This window comes from Limulus polyphemus, unplaced genomic scaffold (assembly GCF_000517525.1).
Source record: "Limulus polyphemus unplaced genomic scaffold, Limulus_polyphemus-2.1.2 Scaffold735, whole genome shotgun sequence".
Classification (NCBI taxonomy): domain Eukaryota; kingdom Metazoa; phylum Arthropoda; class Merostomata; order Xiphosura; family Limulidae; genus Limulus; species Limulus polyphemus.
In genome coordinates this window covers 10,346-32,028 of record NW_013666345.1, presented here as the reverse complement: position 1 = coordinate 32,028, position 21,683 = coordinate 10,346, and the positions used below count along the sequence as shown (strand labels likewise).

Below are 21,683 nucleotides of genomic sequence, written 5' to 3'. Positions count from 1 at the left end.
AACGTAGTCGTAACTACTACAACTACATATAATACGACTATAGTATAGTTTACTATTTAGTTAGACAAACGTTTCACTGGCTAATCACAATCATATAATCGACTAAGAATAGTTTCTATTTAGTAGACAAACGTTTCACTGGCTAATCACAATCATATAATCGACTAAGAATAGTTCTATTTAGTAGACAAACGTTTCACTGGCTAATCACAATCATATAATCGACTAAGAATAGTTTCTATTTAGTAGACAAACGTTTCACTGGCTAATCACAATCATATAATCGACTAAGAATAGTTTCTATTTAGTAGACAAACGTTTCAAACAGTTTTTCTGCTTAAGGTAACAACGACCAATTCCTACTAATTTTGTATATACAGAGGGTTGAGTACTTTATATTATATATATACGGAGGGTTGAATACGTTATATTAAACTTAAAACGACTTTGGAGCCTCATCACGTCGTTACAGTCCATTTTCGCCATGTCCGGTCATGCTCTAACTGACAGATGTGCATCTTAACAATTGCCCTGTAGTGTAGTTTCCATTGAAAAAGGCTCCGGCGTAAGACTGCCATGTCCAAAGCATACTCCTCCTCCCTGCAGGATTTCCATAATCCATGTAGAGTACGAGGACGGCGGTTTCACAGCGCTTGTTTCAACAGTCAGATCGCACAGAAACCCATAGTCGTCGTAAACGGTATGTCTAGGTATGGAATAGCATTGTTGAGTTCGTATCCTATTCGCTTTCTTATCAGACTGGAGTACCTTCTTAAATATCTTGCGTACTGTTGCCTGGGGTACTTGGACGGCTTTTGTTACTGAGCTTTGTGTTCGCGGATTCTCATTTATTACAAGACGCTGTACTTACTTACCATGGCTAGAATACGACTTATTGCAAGTCTCTTTCTGGAAAATTGATCCATATTCCTTTGTTTTCTAATGCCATTAAGTACAAGGGATATATGTATCTTGGAATTCTAAATCCCCTACCTTAAGATATCTTTATGACCTGAGTGTATGAATATTTGGCAAAGGACTGTTACATACCCTTCCCAAAAGTGATTAACTTTCTGTGGCATCACACTACTTACATAACGCTAAACAATGTCAAAATGTAGTCTCATACATTCCGTTCCACCGCGACTTTATATGGGGTGTGGTTGTCACTTGACTTGCTGAATTGGATATTTAAAATCAAGCCTATAGTTGAAAAGTACATGATTAATCTAATTTAACAAACAATAAAGTTTAATATCTACTGATTACATATAATTTGTGAATTTAAGGAAAGGGTCAGAGATTGTGAATTAGATAATTCGTGGTTCGCGTCCCGTTGCTCCACAAAACGCGTTTCGCACTTTAGATGTGATATAAGAGTGACAGTAATATCTCATTGATCCATTCAAAAGTACTGTTGATTAGCTGACTCCTCCTGGTCTACCAGTTGAAAACTATGGACGGCTATATTACGAAAAGCTACACAAGGGCTATCGGCACATTGCCATGCCTACTTTTGAACTAATAATCTAGAGAGAAAGAAGTTAATCATCAGCAGCCATCGCCAACTCTAGGGCAGCCTAACCGAATAGTAGAGTTTGACCACCACTCTTGTAGTGCATCAACGGTATCACAGTGCGGAGCACGTTATTGCGGCAACGGGTCGTGAAGCATTAACTTTCGGATTCACAGTTCGAGCACGCTAACCAATAGACTACGTCCAGCTTCCCTAAACAAAACTGTCCGGTTTCTTCTAATATAGTTTGGAAATATTTTTCAAAAAAGCAGCTGTATTCAGTTTCTTTGGTACGGTTTGTGAACTTATGGATAATTTTATTTTTTCGTATTAATTTACAATTTTCATTAATTGTTAGTATTTAGAAACATTTAAATTAATTCCTCTACATCAAATAACAAACCTGAGATCCTACTACTTAGCTATGTCAAATTTAGAGTGGACTTTGCACTCTTCGAATGCCATACTTGACAGGTTTATTAGGTTGATAAATAATGGCTATCACGTATGTCATTGACTTGTCATTTTACAGGAATGGATAGAAGAAGTTGAAAACCTACTACACCTGAAAAGTGTGAACAAAATGTGCTCTTTATGACAGTTTATACATCATATGCACAAGTTTTATACAATAAAAATCTAACAACTTGCGTGCTCTAGTAGTCTGCATATTTAGTACGATTTTAAATTATTAAATAGAAAAATATTATAAATCAAATATTACAATGGACTGAGCTATGACAGGATAAAAGAAGATATTCAAGCAAGTCTGCCTAAACCAAATATTACAATGGACTGAGCTATGACAGGATAAAAGATGATATTCAAGCAAGTCTGACTAAACCAAATATTACAATGGACTGAGCTATGACAGGATAAAAGAAGATATTCAAGCAAGTCTGACTAAACCAAATATTACAATGGACTGAGCTATGACAAGATAAATAAAATATTCAAGCAAGTCTGCCTTACCATTCCACCAAATTCATCACATTACGCTGAAACCAACTCCACCTTTGTAATTTTGCGTATTTCAAACTTTTTGCGCAACGCTACACACAGGGCTATCTTCGCATAGCCTTTCCTAATTTTGAACTGAAAGACTAGAAGGAAAGCAACTAGTCAACAGCACTTACCACCAACTCTTCGATTACTCTTATTTCACCGAATACTGGAATTTGACCGTTCACATTATAACCCCCACCCCAGCTGAAAGGGGAAACATGTTCAGTGACGTGTTTCGATCCCTGTAGATTTCAAATTGAAAGCCCTAACCACTAGCCCACGCCAAGCGTTAATGCACATTAACGTTCAATGATGAGCTCGTATCGTTAACTACCGAGTCTTTGAGCCATAAGTTATTTAACTTACTGAATTACAGCGAAGTTAAAACTTTTACTTTCTGTGATGCACTTAGGATTTACTCGTAGTAAGAGTTTAGAAACAAAGCATATATATTATATATTAGTTTATATATATTAGTTTAATTTGTTCAAATAGTTTTTCGGAGACACTTATTTTGGGTAAATAAAACATTAAATATCGCACTAAATCTATGGTTAAGTGTTTTTTAACAATTTACTAAAATGCGCAAAAACTGGATTTTGTTTGTTTGTTTCATTCTAAGTAACTAACAACAACTTACTTTTCCCGGAGGCCCATGCCCCTGTCTGAGAATTCTACACTGGGTAAAGTTAGCACCTCTAGGGTCTCTAGTTGGCGCAAAATTAAGTCGACACATGGTTTAAAAGAAGAGCACTTAACGACAAACGAATCACTAAAACTTCTGGTCTTTCTCGATCCAGGCTAGTGCCTAAGAGGGCTTGGAAGATCCAGGACCGTTTCATCACCCAATCACAGCAGAGTTGAAAATATCAATTTCACTTTATACATATTTATACAGTTGCTAGGGTAGAGATTAATACAAGCTCATTAACATATTCCACAAGAAGGGCTTATTACCAAAGACTGAATAATTCTGGAGACGACCTGAGAGCATCCGTTTCGAAGCCCGTTGAGGAAGAGATGCTTCTTATGCACCTATAAGGTATAGAGTACAGTTCTTTGGTGAAGAGGCATATATTATCTTCCTTTCGCAGCCCTGATGAGCTAGCTACCTTCCACGTCTATAAAAGATGTATAGCTAGGGGTTAAACAACCAAACCCTTCCAAAATTGGGACGCACTCTGAGCTTGAGCTGTACGGGAGTGATTAATTAGTATAAGCATTCATTACCAATTCCCGCCAAAGGCAAAGCGTTGGATGAGCTAGAATAACTGTTGTTTTGTTAATGAAGCGTGCTGTGTTCTTATCAAGCTAACATTAAGACTTAAACTAGATATTTTTCTTTTTAATCCAAACTTATTTTTCCCTATGAGAGAGTTCTGGCGTTGCTACAACAAAACTTTCTCTGTTGCAATAAATTTAGTACATTTTACCAACTATCAAACAGCTGAAGTTGTCATAAATATTAAATAATGGAGCAGGAAAAGTAATTCATAGGCCTTCGAATACTGTCCTTTCAACAGACACATGCCTTTAAATGGATTGTGGCTCTGTCTATTTCAGTCGAGTAAATAAAACTGCCCTCTAAACAGACATATCGCCTTACAATGGACCGTGGTTTTATCCGTTTCAATCGAGCCAATAAAAACCGCCACAACGCTTTAAATTTGATTAATCTCTTGTCTGTTCCAATCGAGTCAATAAATGTTTGATAAATTTGTATTTGAGTGTCAGTATTATCAATGCTGGTTATACCTCAAAATAAAAATTATGTTTCCACCTCGTTGTTTGTTTACAACACTGTTCTGCTGTAGCCAAGAGGAAAAACACATAAACAATTCCATGCAATATTATGTAAGAACCGATCTAAATCTCGTTTGACCTATGTGATTCAATGTTATTCTACACTACTGTACAAGCAATCCTTGTAAGTTCACACATGAATGTCATGCTATAGAACTGCATGCAGCCCAAACATTTGTAACATACAAACATGATTACAAAATAATTCACATACAAAATCCACAACCCAAACGCACTTTTAAAAATATTACACATAGGAACTTGTAATTTTAAAAATCAAACAGCGGTAACCCTTTAGACGCGTTGGGTGTGTCTTGGCCATCTGACTGTTTGTTTCATTTTAGGCATCAGTTTCCCTTTTATGGTTCTTTACTGTTCATAGTTGAACGCTCTTTTTTAGAAAAATTAGCGGTTCTGCTTGGACATGCAAAATCGAAATCAACAGAGGCCCAGCAGATTTAAGAAGCATTGTGTTTTTCTTTCTATAATACCAATGCACTATTTCTGAAGGTGATAGTCAACGTAGGTATATAGATCATTACAACCCCTAAGAACGATCTAACAGGTCACAAGTTCAGGAACCCGAAGACCTGCGAATACTTATCAGATTTCTTAAGTTATGATTTATCTGCTTTAACAATACTGCTTGGTTTGAACAATTATGAAACACGGTATCTAATGTTGTTATCATTCTTTAATCGTCTTGCTCTCAGTCTGAAGTCCAAAGTAGACATTTTAAAATCAAAAAAGAACATGTAAAACATACATAACACATCAATTACTAGTGCACTTCAGTAAATTGTCCAGAAGATACCACTACATAATACGTAGAAGCATAAAAACAAAAGAAAAGCGTCGATACTTATCAAATTTCATAATTGGTAATTCAGTAAAGAAATGACACTATTCACATCGAAATGGAGTAATGTATTGGTAATTCAGTAAAGAAATGACACTATTCACATCGAAATGGAGTAATGTATTGAACATGGAAGTCAACAAGGGTTTCAAAATAATTCATTTTGAAAGATATAAATATGGTGACACAAAGAAAACGTTTTTAAATATTCATTGTGTTGTCTGAAATAGATAATCTACATCTGGACGTGTTCTTAATTACATCCGATTGATAATAAATAGACAGTAAGCTTATGCCAATGACTGCCTTCTTCTCCATATTAAGATACATAAATTAATATAATAGATAGTGATAATTATTCATAAGATATAAACTATTTTAGTACATTACAAAAATAAAACGATAAAAACTCGAGTTTTTTTCTAAGTGTTTTCTTCTTCACAAGGAGCTCCTTTTACAGCCACTTCTATGTAATCAGTTATGTTATTTCATTTCACACAGAAAATTCAAATTCTTAGTTTTGGGGAAAAACCAGATTACTTCTTTATTTATAATTTTCGGTATGTTTTTTCCTACTATTTCTAGGAAATTTTCGAATATCATTAATATTTAATCATCACTAGATACAATAAAAAACTGAATCTAATAGTAGCTCTCGTTTCGGAGGTAACGAGTTTTAGTTGTTAATATATTTACTCTATATTTGTGTTCCTGGAAGTCAGATTTGTATCGTTTCAAAACCTGTAACTTAATACAAATACAACAATGATCATTTTACGGTTGCCAAGGTAACGGTAGTTGCTGCACTGATACTTAAAAAACTTTTATAACTTTCTTAACTTACTTTTAAAAAATTATAAATTGAGTTTGTGAATAGACGTAACCCCCTATACGATTTGTGGTCAGATGGTCTAATAATGAGAGACCACAAATCAAATGTGTCCTACCATAAGTGTCCGAGATATCCCCCCGATAAGTTTAGTATTCATTCAATAAAAAGATGAATATCACCTTTTGTGGTCAGATGGTCTAATAATGAGAGACCACAAATCAAATGTGTCCTACCATAAGTGTCCGAGATATCCCCCCGATAAGTTAAGTATTCATTCAATAAAAAGACGAATATCACCTTTTGTGGTCAGATGGTCTAATAATGAGAAACCACAAAGCAAATGTGTCCTACCATAAGTGTCCGAGATATCCCCCCGATAAGTTTAGTTTTCATTCAATAAAAAGACGAATATCACCTTTTGTGGTCAGATGGTTTAATAATGAGCGACCAAAAATTATGTGTTATACAATAAGTGTCCGAGAAATCGTCTGCTAGGTTTAGTATAGGTTCAATTAAAAGATGAATACCACATTCTGCGGTCAAACGGTCTGATAATGATAGACCAAATATCAACTAATTCGTACCATAAATGTTTGAGATATCTCCTGCTAGGTTTAGTATAGGTTCAATTAAAGGGTGAATACCACGTTTTGTGGTCAACGGTCTAATAATAAGCGACCAAAAATCATATGTGTTACACAATAAGTGTCCGAGAAATGCTAGGTTTAGTATAGGTTCAATTAAAAGATGAGTATGACATTTTCGAGGTTAATTCGTGATGATACTGATAATATTAACCTGAAAGATGAAAAAAGCCAACGAAGTTAAACACCTAAGTAACAAGTAGAGTCATGGATAAATGAACCAAACAAACGCTGATGCATGCTAGTTCCATCTCGGACGCTTTTTTAAACACAACTAGGAAGTAATAATAAAGAGGCTATGGTAAAATAGTAAAGGATAAAAAAAGAAGAATGGATAGTTATCTTTTCCTTGATCAACTCTACTTTGCACCCATTTTATCCAACACCCTGCCCACTTTTATGATATACACAATTATCAGATGGTTTCATCATCAAAAGACGTTTCACTTGATAAAACGGATGCAAAATGCGGGACTGACAAGAAGAGTTCATGTATAGTTTTTGTAAACGATATTTTAATATAAACACACTATATACTCTGCCGAAGTGAACAGGTGTTTTTACTTCCTGAAAAATACCTTACTAAAATACAACAAGTAGGATTATTATTTTGTTACAATTGTTTTTTTCACTAAATGGATTTAGTAGTTATATTATCAACAGATTTAAAATCAACTAATTATCTTCTATCATTCTAATTATCTGCTGATCAACAACAACAGAAAAAAACACACAACAATAATTAATAATCTGCGAACTTTACTCTTAATCTTTTAATACATAAATAATGTCATATTTGCCAAATTTGGTTACCAAACCTTAATTACTAATTCAAAGGTGTTCAATCGTCACTAATCGTTACGACCTAATGTGTGTGTGAACTTTCGCTCTGCTTTTTTAAGTTCGAGCATTTCAATGAGGCGTATGAAATATCGCTCCTAGTATTTTTGCTAAGTGGCCACTCTGTACCATGAAATTGACTGGATTCTCCATCACTGGCTTGCCAATTAAATTAAACACACACACATTGTATATTTTATTGTGTAATCTACTCATGTTGGTATGATACGAACTCTGGAATTACCAAACTTTAATCGAAAATTAGCTACAATACACTTGTAATACAAACGGTGTTTCTAAATTGTAACGGTGCAATAACACATTTTATAATTTTTCTTCTTCTAATTATTAGAGCAGAAACTACGACCACACTTGGTTGGTTCCCGTAATTCATGGGAATTCCTTTAGTTCTTCAAATTCGAACTGTGTCGTTTAAAAGACTTAATAATGACAAGAATAATAATTAAAAACCAGTAGTTCGAACCGTGGTTTCCAAGATAAAATAAAAAGTGGGTGAAATATGTTATATCTTCAAACAGGAATACAAATGTTTTCTTAGTCTCTTTACATTTTTAAAAGGAAAACTATTTCCTGTGAAAACTTTACAAAAATCCCAATTTACTTCATATAAAACTCAGCTTACGTTTCTTTAGTCTAAAGTTTTAGTTTTTCTTTAGTCTTTAGTCAATAGTTTTCTATATAGAACATATTACCAAGTTCGTCTGTGCTCCGAAACGCCCTTATGGTATATCTCTAGTCAGATGATACTATTTTCTAAAATTTTTGTAGAAAATTTTCCAAATGGTAATACTACACTAAGTTAATGTACATACGACGTTTTAATCGTGCTTTCAACTTAAAACCATCGAAATATGTAAACTTTGTTTTAGTAGGGATGTTGCAAAACTCACACGTTTTAATCGTGTTTTCAACTTAAAACCATCGAAATATGTAAACTTTGTTTTAGTAGGGATGTTGCAAAACTCACACGCCGACATGAAGGTCAGTCCAAACTACAATTTTTCTATGAATTTTTTGTTTTTCTCTAACTGCCTTTTTAAATTTCCTTACAATCATTGGTTGAGATGCCAACAACTTTATAAGAACGTGTGGTCCTGTTGTGACATTGTATTGTAATATCAACGGTGCATATTTTGAACAGCTGTAAAGGCAATATTTAAAACAATCATAGAGGTGAACAACTTTTGCGTTGTTTAACACTTGCCATGCGAGCCAGCCAGTGGCACAGCGGTATGTCTGCGGACTTACAACGCTAGAATCCGGGTTTCGATACCCGTGGTGGGCAGAGCACAGATAGCCCATTGTGTAGCTTTGTGCTTAATTACAAACAAACAAACATTTCGTAAAGGTTTGGTTTCTTTTGATAAAAAAAAAGAAAAAATAGACGAGGTTTGGCACTATTTGCAATGTCTAGGTCGCTGGTCCAGACCCGTGACCTGATCTAAAACCATGATAACCAACATGCTTGAAATGTTCTAGATGTTGTTGTGAATGTGATGGTATAAGTATAGCGATTAAGCTAAACCGTGGGTCAAGTTCCTAATCGATTTGACATACCAACTGAATCGGATATTCATCAATTGATTACCTAAAAGAGGGATTGGAATCATATATAAGGAATCATTAGTTTCAATATTTTGTGAAACTAACGACACAGTAAAACCCAAAGATGCAGTGTTGAAGTTGAAGCACATACACGATGCATTGCAAAATGATTTCCCTAGCGATTCTCAAATTAAAAATTACCATTTCTGCAATGAAGAGTACATATAAGAAGGATGGTAACATCATAGTAAAATCAATATATATTTCATGATGTCATATTTTCATTAATAATTAGTTTTTGTTTTAGAAGTTATGCCGAGCTTCATTAATCGAGATTTATTGAAATGATCCTAAATCAACAGTTTCCAAAATACGATCCCCTTCTTGACCATCCTAGGCTCAGTACTAAAAGATGCTGGGCTGCCTCGCAGTGTTAAAAACTAAAAAAAAAAAGAAACTAGAAATCTATTAACATCTGAAAGAATCAATTTGACGTCACTTGTTTATATATATATACACACACACAGAGAGACAAAAACTAGTGGTGTATTTTGGCAACAAAGTTAGATAAAAAGAACGACCTTTGTTCTCCAAACTTTTATTTTCTAAAACGTGTGTTCCTCGCCATCAAATTCTCCAGATAATAAAAACATTATTTCAGCCAACTGTTCATGTACTACCAGCCCTGATGAAGCTGCAAGGGTGAAACGTTGGCTGAAATAGTTTATTATTATTACCTAGAGAGTAAAGGTAGTTTTTTCTCTACATTTATTACCAAAATGTCTAAATCTTTCTAATATGCACTAGAAATTCCGAAAGTCAAGATAGTGTGTTTATGTGTGTGTGTATATATATATATATATATACTATTAACTTCCCATAGATTTGTTTTCCTTGTAAGATATCTAAGTATATATTTATATGGATTTTTAAATTATCATTTATATTTAAATATATCTGGTAAGTAAACAGCGGCGGAATGAAGAATAAAAGTACTATTGACATCGCTACTACTGTATATACATAGACACCCAACAATTAGCCTGTTGATACAGGTGACTTCCTGAAAAATGTCTTTGTAATAGTAATAAGTAAATCACTAAATGGGACACACTTGTAGGACAAAACTTCGTGATTTTTTAACACAAAACACCATGAAAGGTTCAATTTATTAAGTAAATGTACTTATTGGTATGTTCTTAATTGGATATTAGAAAACCATTTACGCAATGTAAAAATAAAGATCCACTTCTCGCTTTCATAATTACAAAACTTTGTACTTTTAACATGATAAATGGTATTCAGTTTCCACGTGTTTCTTGCTCATTTTTGTAATGTTCTATCAGTTCAAAATAATATTATAACATAAGTTATTCCAACAAGTCGTTACGAGCGGGGGGATAAACACAGTTTCTAGAGACAAGTTATCATTTTCAATGAACTACATGTGAGGTCAACACACTCAACCGACGCCCTCGAACTCCTCCCACCCGAGAAACGTGAAGCTAGGGAAGTGTCCTGGCTTTATCCGATATCTATCTCATCGCTTTGTCACCTAATGCACGGGAAGAAGTTCAACTACATACAGCAGGGGACTGTAAGTGGTACTTCAGCCTTTGCCGCTCTCACACAGAATAGCAAAGGGTAAAGATCACACACCTTTTCACTCCTGGTCAAGTTGTGGCTGGTACCTTTTGTTAAGAAACGTTTCCCACGATACATTTTTGTCTTCCGATATAGCTTAGACTAGGTGTCGCCTTGTGCATACCTCTTTTCCTTTAGGTATAAGGCTAATACAGATAACCAAACTAAACGTTTCTCACACGATGTGTTACGAGACTTTTACATATAATGCTTGGCATTAGTCGAACCAACTTTAAGAACACACGCTTCTAGGTTGAACCTAGCTATAGCTACATGTAAAAACAAACAAACAAACAAACAAACAAACAACAACAACAAAACTCGAGGTTCTTACGTGAACCAAGCGAAGAATCAAACTACTGCATAGACCCACTATAGAAGAGGAATATATATATATATATTTATTATTACAAAATACTATAATGTCGTAAGTCAGTACGACTGTCAAATTTTCTCACAATCCTGTGTGATTAGGAAGAGACTGATACAAATTTACGACTTTTGTAGCTCTCTGTAGTTAATTTCATACAGTTCTCATTATCATGTTGATCATTTTTACCATACGTGGATATATAACTTCCATTCAATTCTTTCCACACAACTTCAACGCTAAAGAACGCTGCAGCTACACCTTGTTTGAATCACTTATTGTCAAGTGATTGTGAGCAATAGGAAGAGGAGGTAAAAGTAAATAGGAAGAGAAGTCATCAGTTTTTTTAAACTATTTCTACACCAAGCTGTCTGTGGATCCACAAAGTTCTTGGTTACAGGGTCCATAATAACAAAGCTCACAAAGAAAAATCCAACACTACTGCAGTTAATTTCACTACGTGTTCCTGGGGGGTAATATGCATTTTAAACCGAAAATAAGTGATGTTTTGAACAATTTTTTACATCAAATGTTGTAACACGCAAAAATATAAAATTGCTTAATATGGTGCAATACACGAATCACACCGGGAGTGCAATAACTTATGAGTTATGAGAAAACGTGTTTACAGCTGAATCTTGACATTGAACATTTGATATTAGGTTGTGGTTCACACAAAGTTACGTAAAAAACATATCATTCCGCTTCTGTCACTGTTTCTTAATCTAAATAGTTGGTCACAAATCTCCTAACATATCTAAGAGGTAAAAACAAATGCTGTAATTACTAAACGACAAATTCAAAGTTGAGTAACTTTACATCCGAGTAAATAATAAATACCATATCTATAGATACGCCATGACACAAATCTCCTTGTTTAATGTCGAATATACATACATCCTAGTAAATGTCATACGTCATTACACGAGAGAAACGCCCTATTCGGAGCTGAATTAATATTATATCCAAGTAAATGCCATATATAAACACGAGAAACGCCTCATTCAAATCATACAAATATGATGATTGGAATGAATTTTGTTAGTGTGAAAAATGGTACGTAATCGAACGTCACTATTGTGGTTATCGTATTATCCTAAAATCTATCACCCTATGGCACCCAGTGGCACGGCGGTATGTCTTCGGACTTACAACACTAGAAACCGGGTTTCGATACCCGTGGTGAGCCTTTGTGTAGCTTTGTGCTTAATAACAAGCAACAACAACATCACCTTATGAATATTTATGGTCCTACAAGCAACCCAATTAGATTCGTTCAGCATACGTGGTGCGCGAGTTGGCTTCACTAAAATTATACTCATCCTCAAATATTCATATAAATAAATGATCACTTGCAAGTAACTCTAAATTTCATATCAGCTACTAAAGAGTGACAATAACCCCTTAAAGATACTAATCAGAACGTCTTTTATGTTCATCTGCGCAGGCAGAGCGTTCCCAACGCGACTGCGTTTAACAAGCGTTAGCCTATATTACTTGGAGGCGAAACTCCCAGGTGTTCGTTACAGATAGAGAAGAACGGGGGTTCAGGATAACATCACGTTCTCAGAACGAAGCGCATCAAATGAGGCTTAATAGCCTTCATTGTTGACACAGATGAGTGAACAAAGACAAACCGCCAAGAAGGTAGTTACCACGAGCATCATCCGTTTTTTTTTAAGTCTAAGTCTTTGTTTCTTGAAGTTAACTTATTTTAGCAAGTGGTATGATTTACTGAGGATAAAAAAAAAAAATGATTCCACTATATCCAGCATCAAGAACAAATGATAGTCCTAATCATCCAGTTACAAAACCAAAATCTGTTATGCAGGTGTTTAACGAGGATGAACAGGTATTATAAAACAAAGAAAATGTATAAAATGCTCTTATAAGTAATGAATTCTGAACAAAATTATTTATTTATACAAGTACTTTTCTCGATCTACAAGCAGTGGTGAATATATAAATAATATTGTGTTCCTAAAACTTACCCTAATATTTAACTTGTAAGTGAGTTAAATAAAATTGATAATAATTATAGTTTACTTACTCGATCTACTTCATACCATAATGGTTGTTGTTCATGAAAGTCGATAACATAAATATAGCATAGACTATGTCTATCGTATCCTATCCGGCCTGATGAGCCCTAGTATTTAGCGTGGCTGACATATTATAACATATTCGTTTTGCTTTCATGCATAAGTTCTTAAAACTTCTAGGATTTTTTATTTGCGTGTAAATGTGTGTGTGTGTGGTGGGGGGGGGGGGATAAAGAGTTACTATGGGGCGGGCAAAAGAGGGGTTAATTACTATTAACTAAAAAAGATATAGGTTTTTTTTACGGTTAAAAAATCGTCTATTTACTCTTTTTGATCATCAAAAAGAGCCGAAATTACTTCAGGCTTTCTTTGCACAGCTTCGCGGTGGTCAGGTGCTGTTTCAAGCTGCCATTAAACCTATCTCCTAGGTCTCATCTGATTGGAGATAACTGCTTTAGGTTCAAGTTACATGTCAGTGGAAGTTACAATTTTGGAAGAATTTAAAAACCTTAAGACTAAATCCTGATGCCTTAGACCCCAGTGTACATGGTTCATTATATATTTCCTAAAATTGTAAAATAGAAGAAAATAATGCATACACAGGATTATTATAAACACTAGCGTTTGGCCCGTCAAAAATGACAGTTCCACCCCCCACCTCAAAGTATACCATAACCTCACGTTTCATAGCTAACTGAAAGAAATACATTTTGCGAAATCAAACTTGACCAATAAAGAGGCAGAAAAGTGCAGTCGATATAGTCAAATGTCGGTAAGTTCCGTTGTGATCCAATCAAAATTATGATCAATCATGAAATGAATTCGTGGCGTATTCATAAAATAATTAAACAGTTAGATTAACAACTTCTAATATATAGAAAACCGAGTGCGTTTTGGTAACACCATCCAACAATGGCTTTTACGTCATGTTGTTTAGCAACAAAAGTATAACCTAATATTGTTATTAGTCTATGTACTGAAAGTATAAAATGAAATGTATAAATAACAAAACTGGAAAAATATTCGTTGATTTCTTAATTTAGAGTCTCCGTTCATTAAAGAGGTTTGTTTTTATATTAAAAACAGAAACAGGTGATATAACAGAAAATAGCTTTATTCAGAAATGATTTAAGTTCAAAATTGAATCGATATTTTTATTTTCATGATAAATTTTATGCACTTTGCTCTAGGCTAAGTAATTCCACACTACTTCTTTACTTTAGGCATATTAAACCAACACTCATTACACTTATAAGGTTTCATGACCCCCTTTCACCCCCGTCACTAAAATCATAATGGGCAGATATATCTATTCTCTCTAACTCCTCCTATTTCGAGAAATTAAGTGCGACGGGACACACACTGGCTTATATATAGATAGATACATACAAAGACGACCACAGAGTACTCGGGCTAAGGATTATATATAGATTAGATACATACAAAGACGACCACAGAGTACTCGGGCTAAGGATTATATATAGATTAGATACATACAAAGACGACAACAGAGTACTCGGGCTAAGGATTATATATAGATAGATACATACAAAGACGACCACAGAGTACTCGGGCTAAGGATTATATATAGATAGATACATACAAAGACGACCACAGAGTACTCGGGCTAAGGATTATATATAGATAGATACATACAAAGACGACCACAGAGTACTCGGGCTAAGGATTATATATAGATTAGATACATACAAAGACGACCACAGAGTACTCAGGCTAACGATAAATTATTTAATGCTAAAAGAAGAATATCTGAAATTATTTGTCCAGTCGCCTTGGAATGTGGGTGAAGCTGTTAACACAAGTTCTATTTGACATATTAACAACGAGAGACGATTAACTACATATATTTCTGTATTATTAATCAAAATGCGGACGTGCCTGAAGATTCAATTGTACTCTAAAGCTTTGTTTGTTTGTTTTTTAATTTCGCGCAAAACTACACGAGGGATATATGCGTTAGCCGTCCTTAATTTAGCAGTTTAAGACTAGAGAGAAGGCTGCTAGTCATCACCAACCCCCCCCCCCAACTCTTGGGCTACTCTTCTACCAACGAATAGTGGGATTGACCGTTACATTATAACGCCCCCATGGCCGAGCATGTTTAGTCGGATGGGGATTCGAACCCGCGACCCTCAGATTGCGAGCCGAGCGCCCTAACCACCTGGACATGTCGGGCCAAAGCTTTATGTTATTCATTGCATTGAACAAGAAATTAATAAATACTGATTGTACGTTTATTAACATTATTAATGCCATAAGGTCTTTACTGGAAGGGAATGAAGCGTCCCATTCTGGGATTCAACTTCGAACAAAATAGAAACTTCTTAACGTTTTCTCTTGACATGCAGGAATATTGATGACTTCACTTTAAAAATGTGATTGTTTGTTCCAAAAAGAAACGTTTTGAACAGCCCAAGATATAGGTCCAACACATCATTTGCTTTACACCATGAACAGTATCGTTTGTGCATTAAAGAAATATTTAATACAGATAATTTCACTTTAATATTTACTGAGACGTTATACATATTGGAAAATAGCAACCTTTGTTCACACATAGCCTTTAAAAACTTCGTGGCAACATAAACAGATAGCTTCCACGTAACTCGGAAGAATGTTCTATACATTTTAGTTACAGACACCCACGCTTTCTATGTTACAGTTATACCTCCTTTATATATCATATTATTTCAGTACTATACCGCGATCAACGTAATTGTATATTCAATGATCTCACAATAGTTTAGTAACGTAAATGGAAGAACATACATTTCACACTACATGGGTTAACATTAAATTAGCACTATACCTCGAGTAAAACACAAGTCTATATTCTTCAGGGGAACACAATAAACAAACCTGATGAGCTTCTTCTTGGAAGGTTTTCAACTGGAGACATTGTTCCAGCTTCTTCAGTCTTCTGTCTGCTAACTTGGCTAGTTTAGCTGTGGCCTTTTTTAACTCCCCGTGAAGAGCACTTCCTTTCGCCAATGAATCTCTGTATATATATATAAAAAAAAAATTTGGAAGTTGAGGTGCTAACAGATGACTTGGATGATTTACAATGCACGTACCAAATCAACAGGACCTATTGACCAATCGACAAACTCACGTGAGTAATACGAAAATTTACCAATTCGCAACAACTAAAGTCGTACACTTAACTAGTGTCGTAGTGACACTTAACTCAGATAATTCTCGAGTAGCTTTGCCCGAAATTCTGAAACAAGTAAACAGAACTGTTTATACTGTAAATGAGCCCATATTCAGCCTCAATATTTATGGTAAGTTAAATCGTATAACTCCTGAAAACAATCTGACAGTTAAAATTGTCTTCAATTTTCCGAAACAGATTAGAAAACGCGGATGTTTTAACACTTCACTGAAAAATACACATAAGCACAAACAGAATAAAAGGTACTATTGCCAAGCTTCTACTAAAAATATTGACTTTACTAATAGTTATCCATTGTTACTTAGTGCATTACTTGTTTTACAGTTACCAATAAATTACACTCTTCCTGTCATAATCGCAAACTATGGTAGCGATAAAGCCAAGTGATTTGCTCTGAATCTTAAATCAAGTTACAACGGCTTATGAAAGCAAGTTGACATAACTTTACATGATAATTCTAATAATGGCCTGTGTGACTATTCATTCCCGTGACAAAATCAAAACGATCAATTCCTAGATATCGTGATATTTATGTGTATCTTGTCAGCTCCCAGATATAGTGATATTTTGTGTATCTTATTAAATCCATCAGTAGATTAAACAATGAACTTATGAAATGCTATAAAAACTTGGATGATTACAACTTCTTCTTAACAGGATGTGTGACAACATGTGCCAGTAAAAGAGATCATGGCTTGCATATTTGTAACTGTTGAGTTTTGTTTATTGTAGCTTATATGTTTTTTATCCCCCGTTGTCGCTTTAACGAGCATAAAACTTGTTGTCGCCAGTATCAAGTATTAGTAGTATTTATTCATTGTGATGTTACCTGCGTGTCACTCGGTCTACGACACAGAGGCGTCTGACTGACCCTGATATAATCTGATAACACCTATATTACCGTAACTACATACTTTACTCATTAGTTCCATTAGAAGTAATGTCGACCCCTTGTCAAATATTATTAGTTTCTATAACTAATAAATAGTATGATACTTCTACAAATCTTTAATGACAAAGTGTAGATTTAAACACATTTTACTTAACATATTTATTATGATACCTTTCACAAAATGTGCAATGAAGATACGGGAATACTGTGAAGGTTGTTAGTTTTGTCTCATAACTACAGCAACCCTTATAGATGTTCTTCTTTGTGTGTGTGTCTATTAGTACAGCCAAAAAAATGCAGCAGTGGAAATACAATTTCAAGCTTTCTTTTTACTACCTTGAATACATGTATGCTGCCATTCAATATGGCAGCCCTTAGGAGAAAACAACAAGTTCACGTGAGGTTATGGCGTCATTCTGGAAATATCGTTTTGTTACAGATCACCAAATGAAATTAATGCGAAATTATAAAGTGAGATAAAGATTGTAGGTATTAATAAGGTCATTAGTGTGAGAGATTTTAATTTCATGCATATACATTGGGAAATGTTAAAGTCAAACCATAAGGGAGGGAGACAGGTTTTTGAAAACTGTTCAGAATGGCTTTCTTCACCAATTGGTAAGAGAACCTACTAGGAACAATGCTATTTTAGATTTATTGTTAACTTCTAATATAGAAATGATTGATAGGGTGGAGATTGGGGAATATGTGGGTGCAAGTGATCATTCCTCAATTAGATTTGATGTTTTGCTGTATATGGAGATAAGGAATAATGATATTTTGGTTCCAAATTGAAAAAAAAAACAAATTCTTGTCTCATCCCCTCAGAATGATCTGTTGTGAATTGGGCAACTGAATTAAGTGGAGGTACTTAAGTGTTCAAGATAGGCATGTTCCTTACAGAAAAAAAAAGATGGCTGCAAGTAAAAGAAAAACAAGTTGGCTCACAAACGTTAAAAAGGGTCAGATTATGGAAATACATTATAAACATAAGAAGGTTAAAATAACTGCCATGATGGGTGAATTATAGAAGATCATGAGAGTTAACTTAAGGAGATATTAAGATACCTAAAAGGAAAACACAAACAGGTTGGCTGAAAATGTAAAATAATAGTAAGGATTTCTTTAAATACATTAAGGGTAAGCAAGATGTTAAGATGGGGATAGGGCTTTGGGGGGTGATACAGGAAGGTTTATATCTAATGATTATGAGATGGCTGAGTTATTAAATTCTATTTTAAGCATTACTCCTCATCCTGAAATATTTCTAGATGGAAACAAGATGATAACATTAATTCTAAGCTTCTTAAAAAAATTGGGAAGTTTAAAGAACAGTGAAGCTCATGAGCCAGATAATATTTCTCCAAAGATTTTGAATGAGATTAAGGATTGGATATGTGAGCCATTTGCTACTACATTATTCTAAGTTCTTGAACAGTGAAAAGATACCAGAGGATTGGAAGTTGGCTAATGTACTCCATTTTTTAAGAGAAGTGATAAAAATTGTCCAGTAATTATAGGTCTATTAGTCTTATATCAGAACTGAGAAAAGTTTTTAAAAATCTGATAAAAGATGTTTTGCAAAGTTTAATATTTTATTAGATAGTCAGCATGGTGTTACTAGGGGAAGATTCTGCCTTACTAAATCTTTTGAGATTTTATTGAAGAAAGAAAAATTGCTGGATGGAAGAAAGCAGAGTTTTGTTTTACATGGATTACTGTCACAAACGGGATACCTCAGGGCTCAGTTTTGGCACCATTGCTCTTTTTAATTTACATCAAGGATATTAATGAACAAATGGTAAATAAATTATTTCAATTATTGATGATATCGAGGTTTTGGGTGTTGCTGGCTGTGAGGAGGATGCTGCTGCTTTACAAAAGGATTTGGTAAGTTGAACAAATAAATGACAAATGGTTTTTAATTATAATAAACACAAGATAATTCATATGGGATATTACAGCTTGAATAATGAGTATAATTGTGATGGGAATAGCATTAACAGTGTTATGGAAAAAGAAGATCTTAGTGTTCTAGTTGTTCAGTTTCTTGAGCCACCCAAGCAGTGTGCTGTTGCTAGTGGCAAGGCAAATAGGATTTTAGGTTGTATCTATAAATATATTGGATACAAGTTCCAAAAGGCTATAATTTCATTGTATAAGTCATTGGTAAGACCACATTTGGAGTATTGTGTTCAGTCTTGGTTGCTTTACCTTAGGAAGGACATTGAATTGTTGGAAACAGTTCAGAGGAGGGCTACTAAAATGATTCCTGGAAAGGTTGTTATATGAGGACAGGTTAAGATCTCTGAAATTGTTTTCTCTTGAAAAATTAAGAGTTAGAGAGGATTTAATCAAGGTGTTTAAGACTGTTAAGGGAATCAATAATGCTGATGCATCATTATATTAAATTATGGGAACAGTAAGACTATGGGATAAAAATATAAATTTTGGCAGAGAAAGAGTCATCTTCAGCTAAGACAGTTTTATGTCTCTAACAGGGTTGTTGGCCTTTGGAATGGGTTGTCTTAAGATGTGGAGAATGCAGTTAATTTAAGGGAATTTATGGGAAAGCTTGATAAACATTTGAATGATAAGAGCTGGATATGAGGGTTATATTTTTAAGTTTAGTTTAGCAAATGGATGGCTTAGACCAACATATCTTTTGTTGTCCTCAAATTATATGTATACATTTGTATGATATTAGCTGTGCTGGAATTAGTGGAAACTTTTCAGAATGACTGGGGACCTGATGGTGGGTGTTAATTGATGGTTCCCAGGACATTTTATTCATAAGACAGGCAAAATCCAGCAGGGGAAGGTTTTAGCAAATTCTAATTTAGGATAAATTCACTTACAAAATGCTTGTATAATAGAGTAATATAAGAAATAAAAACAAGCCAGTGAAAGTAGATATTTCACTTACAAAATGCTTGTATAATAGAGTAATATAAGAAATAAAAACAAGCCAGTGAAAGTAGATATTTTTAGTTTTGGTAATAAGCACACAGACAACCATATCATTGAAACTGTAAGTACAAAAAATCTGTTGATATTAGATTTGTAATTTCAAGAAAAAAGACAAGAGTAAAACCACTGACTTACACCTGTATATGAATGGAAGATAAAGTTGTTTAGACAACCATGAAATAATGATATCTTGACTTATACATTTATACAAAACATAAGTCTTTCAATAGCTCATGCAAGATGTCATCAATATCTACCTCAATGTTTTATAACTTGTTTAAGATGTCAGATAACTTGTCTAAGATACCATCAAGAGCTACTTTAACGTTTCATAACTTGTCCAATATGTTATTAAGATGTGCCTCAATGTTAGATAACTTGTCCAAAATGTCATTAAGATCTACCTCAATGTCAGATAGTATGTCCAAGTGTCAAGATATCATCAAGATCTACCTCAATGTCAGATAGTATGTCCAAGTGTCAAGGTATCATCAAGATCTACCTCAATGTCAGATAGTATGTCCAAGTGTCAAGGTATCATCAAGATCTACCTCAATGTCAGATAGTATGTCCAAGTGTCAAGATATCATCAAGATCTACCTTAATGTTAGATAATTATCCATGTCATCAAAATATACTTTAATGTAAAACTGGTGTCTTCTAATAACTTGTCCAAGATGTTGCAATCTCAATCAACCAGTTATACTGTCCTCCATTGTTCTCAACATTCCTAGTGCAAGTTTTTAATCTCCAATCCATTTTCTAATTTCATCAAGCCAAATGAATCTCTACCTGCCTCTAACTCTTCTTCCTTCCATTTTACCCACCAGAATGTAAGTATATGACCAAAGTAACACACCTTTCATTACCTACAAATGTCCATCAGTTGTCTTTTTGTTTTTGCACATTTCACTACCTTCTCATCTGTTTTCTTCTCCTATAATACCACATTCAAATGCTTCCATCTGACGTTTTGTTTCGGCAGACAGGGTCCATGTTTCTACCTCACAAAGTGTCACAACCTACTTCGATGCAATATTCATACCTTTCAATAATTTGTTCAAAATGTCCTCAAAATGACATCATACGAATGCTTTATAAGCAAATACTATTGTATTTACTTGAATAAAGGTTGACCGAAAAGCTCGAAACAGATAACTACCTAAATGTCTTCAAAATCTACCTCAATGTTTGATAACTTATCCAGATAACTTGTTTTCATCTCTGATTCCCAATAAAGGACCACGAAGGTTCCAAACCATAACCTGAGGTCCACAACACCCCTATGTTTTTTAACAATGTGTTATATTTAAAAAAAAACTAACTGTGTCACTAACATATAGTGGGAAAGAGGTTGTGTGCTTGTGCAAGATAATGGTATTTTTCTTGGTTATTGTTATTCTAAAAGAGTGTAGCTTTGTGTTTAAACAACAATAAAAAAAAAAAACGTATAGTAAAGCGGTTCAGCCATATCACCAATCCCCCCCCCCCCAACACACATCCC

The 21,683-nt window shown here is 34.4% G+C and overlaps 1 protein-coding gene across 1 annotated transcript in view; it reads right to left on the bottom strand.

The window, feature by feature from the left end:
* Nucleotides 1-21,683, bottom strand: part of LOC106460245 (puratrophin-1-like) — a gene marked incomplete at its 5' end in the record, with an annotated part of 70,201 nt that overhangs the window by 41,259 nt on the left and 7,259 nt on the right. The window contains 1 exon segment of the mRNA XM_022386917.1: nucleotides 16,002-16,140. Coding sequence (XP_022242625.1) covers nucleotides 16,002-16,140 — 139 coding nt within the window.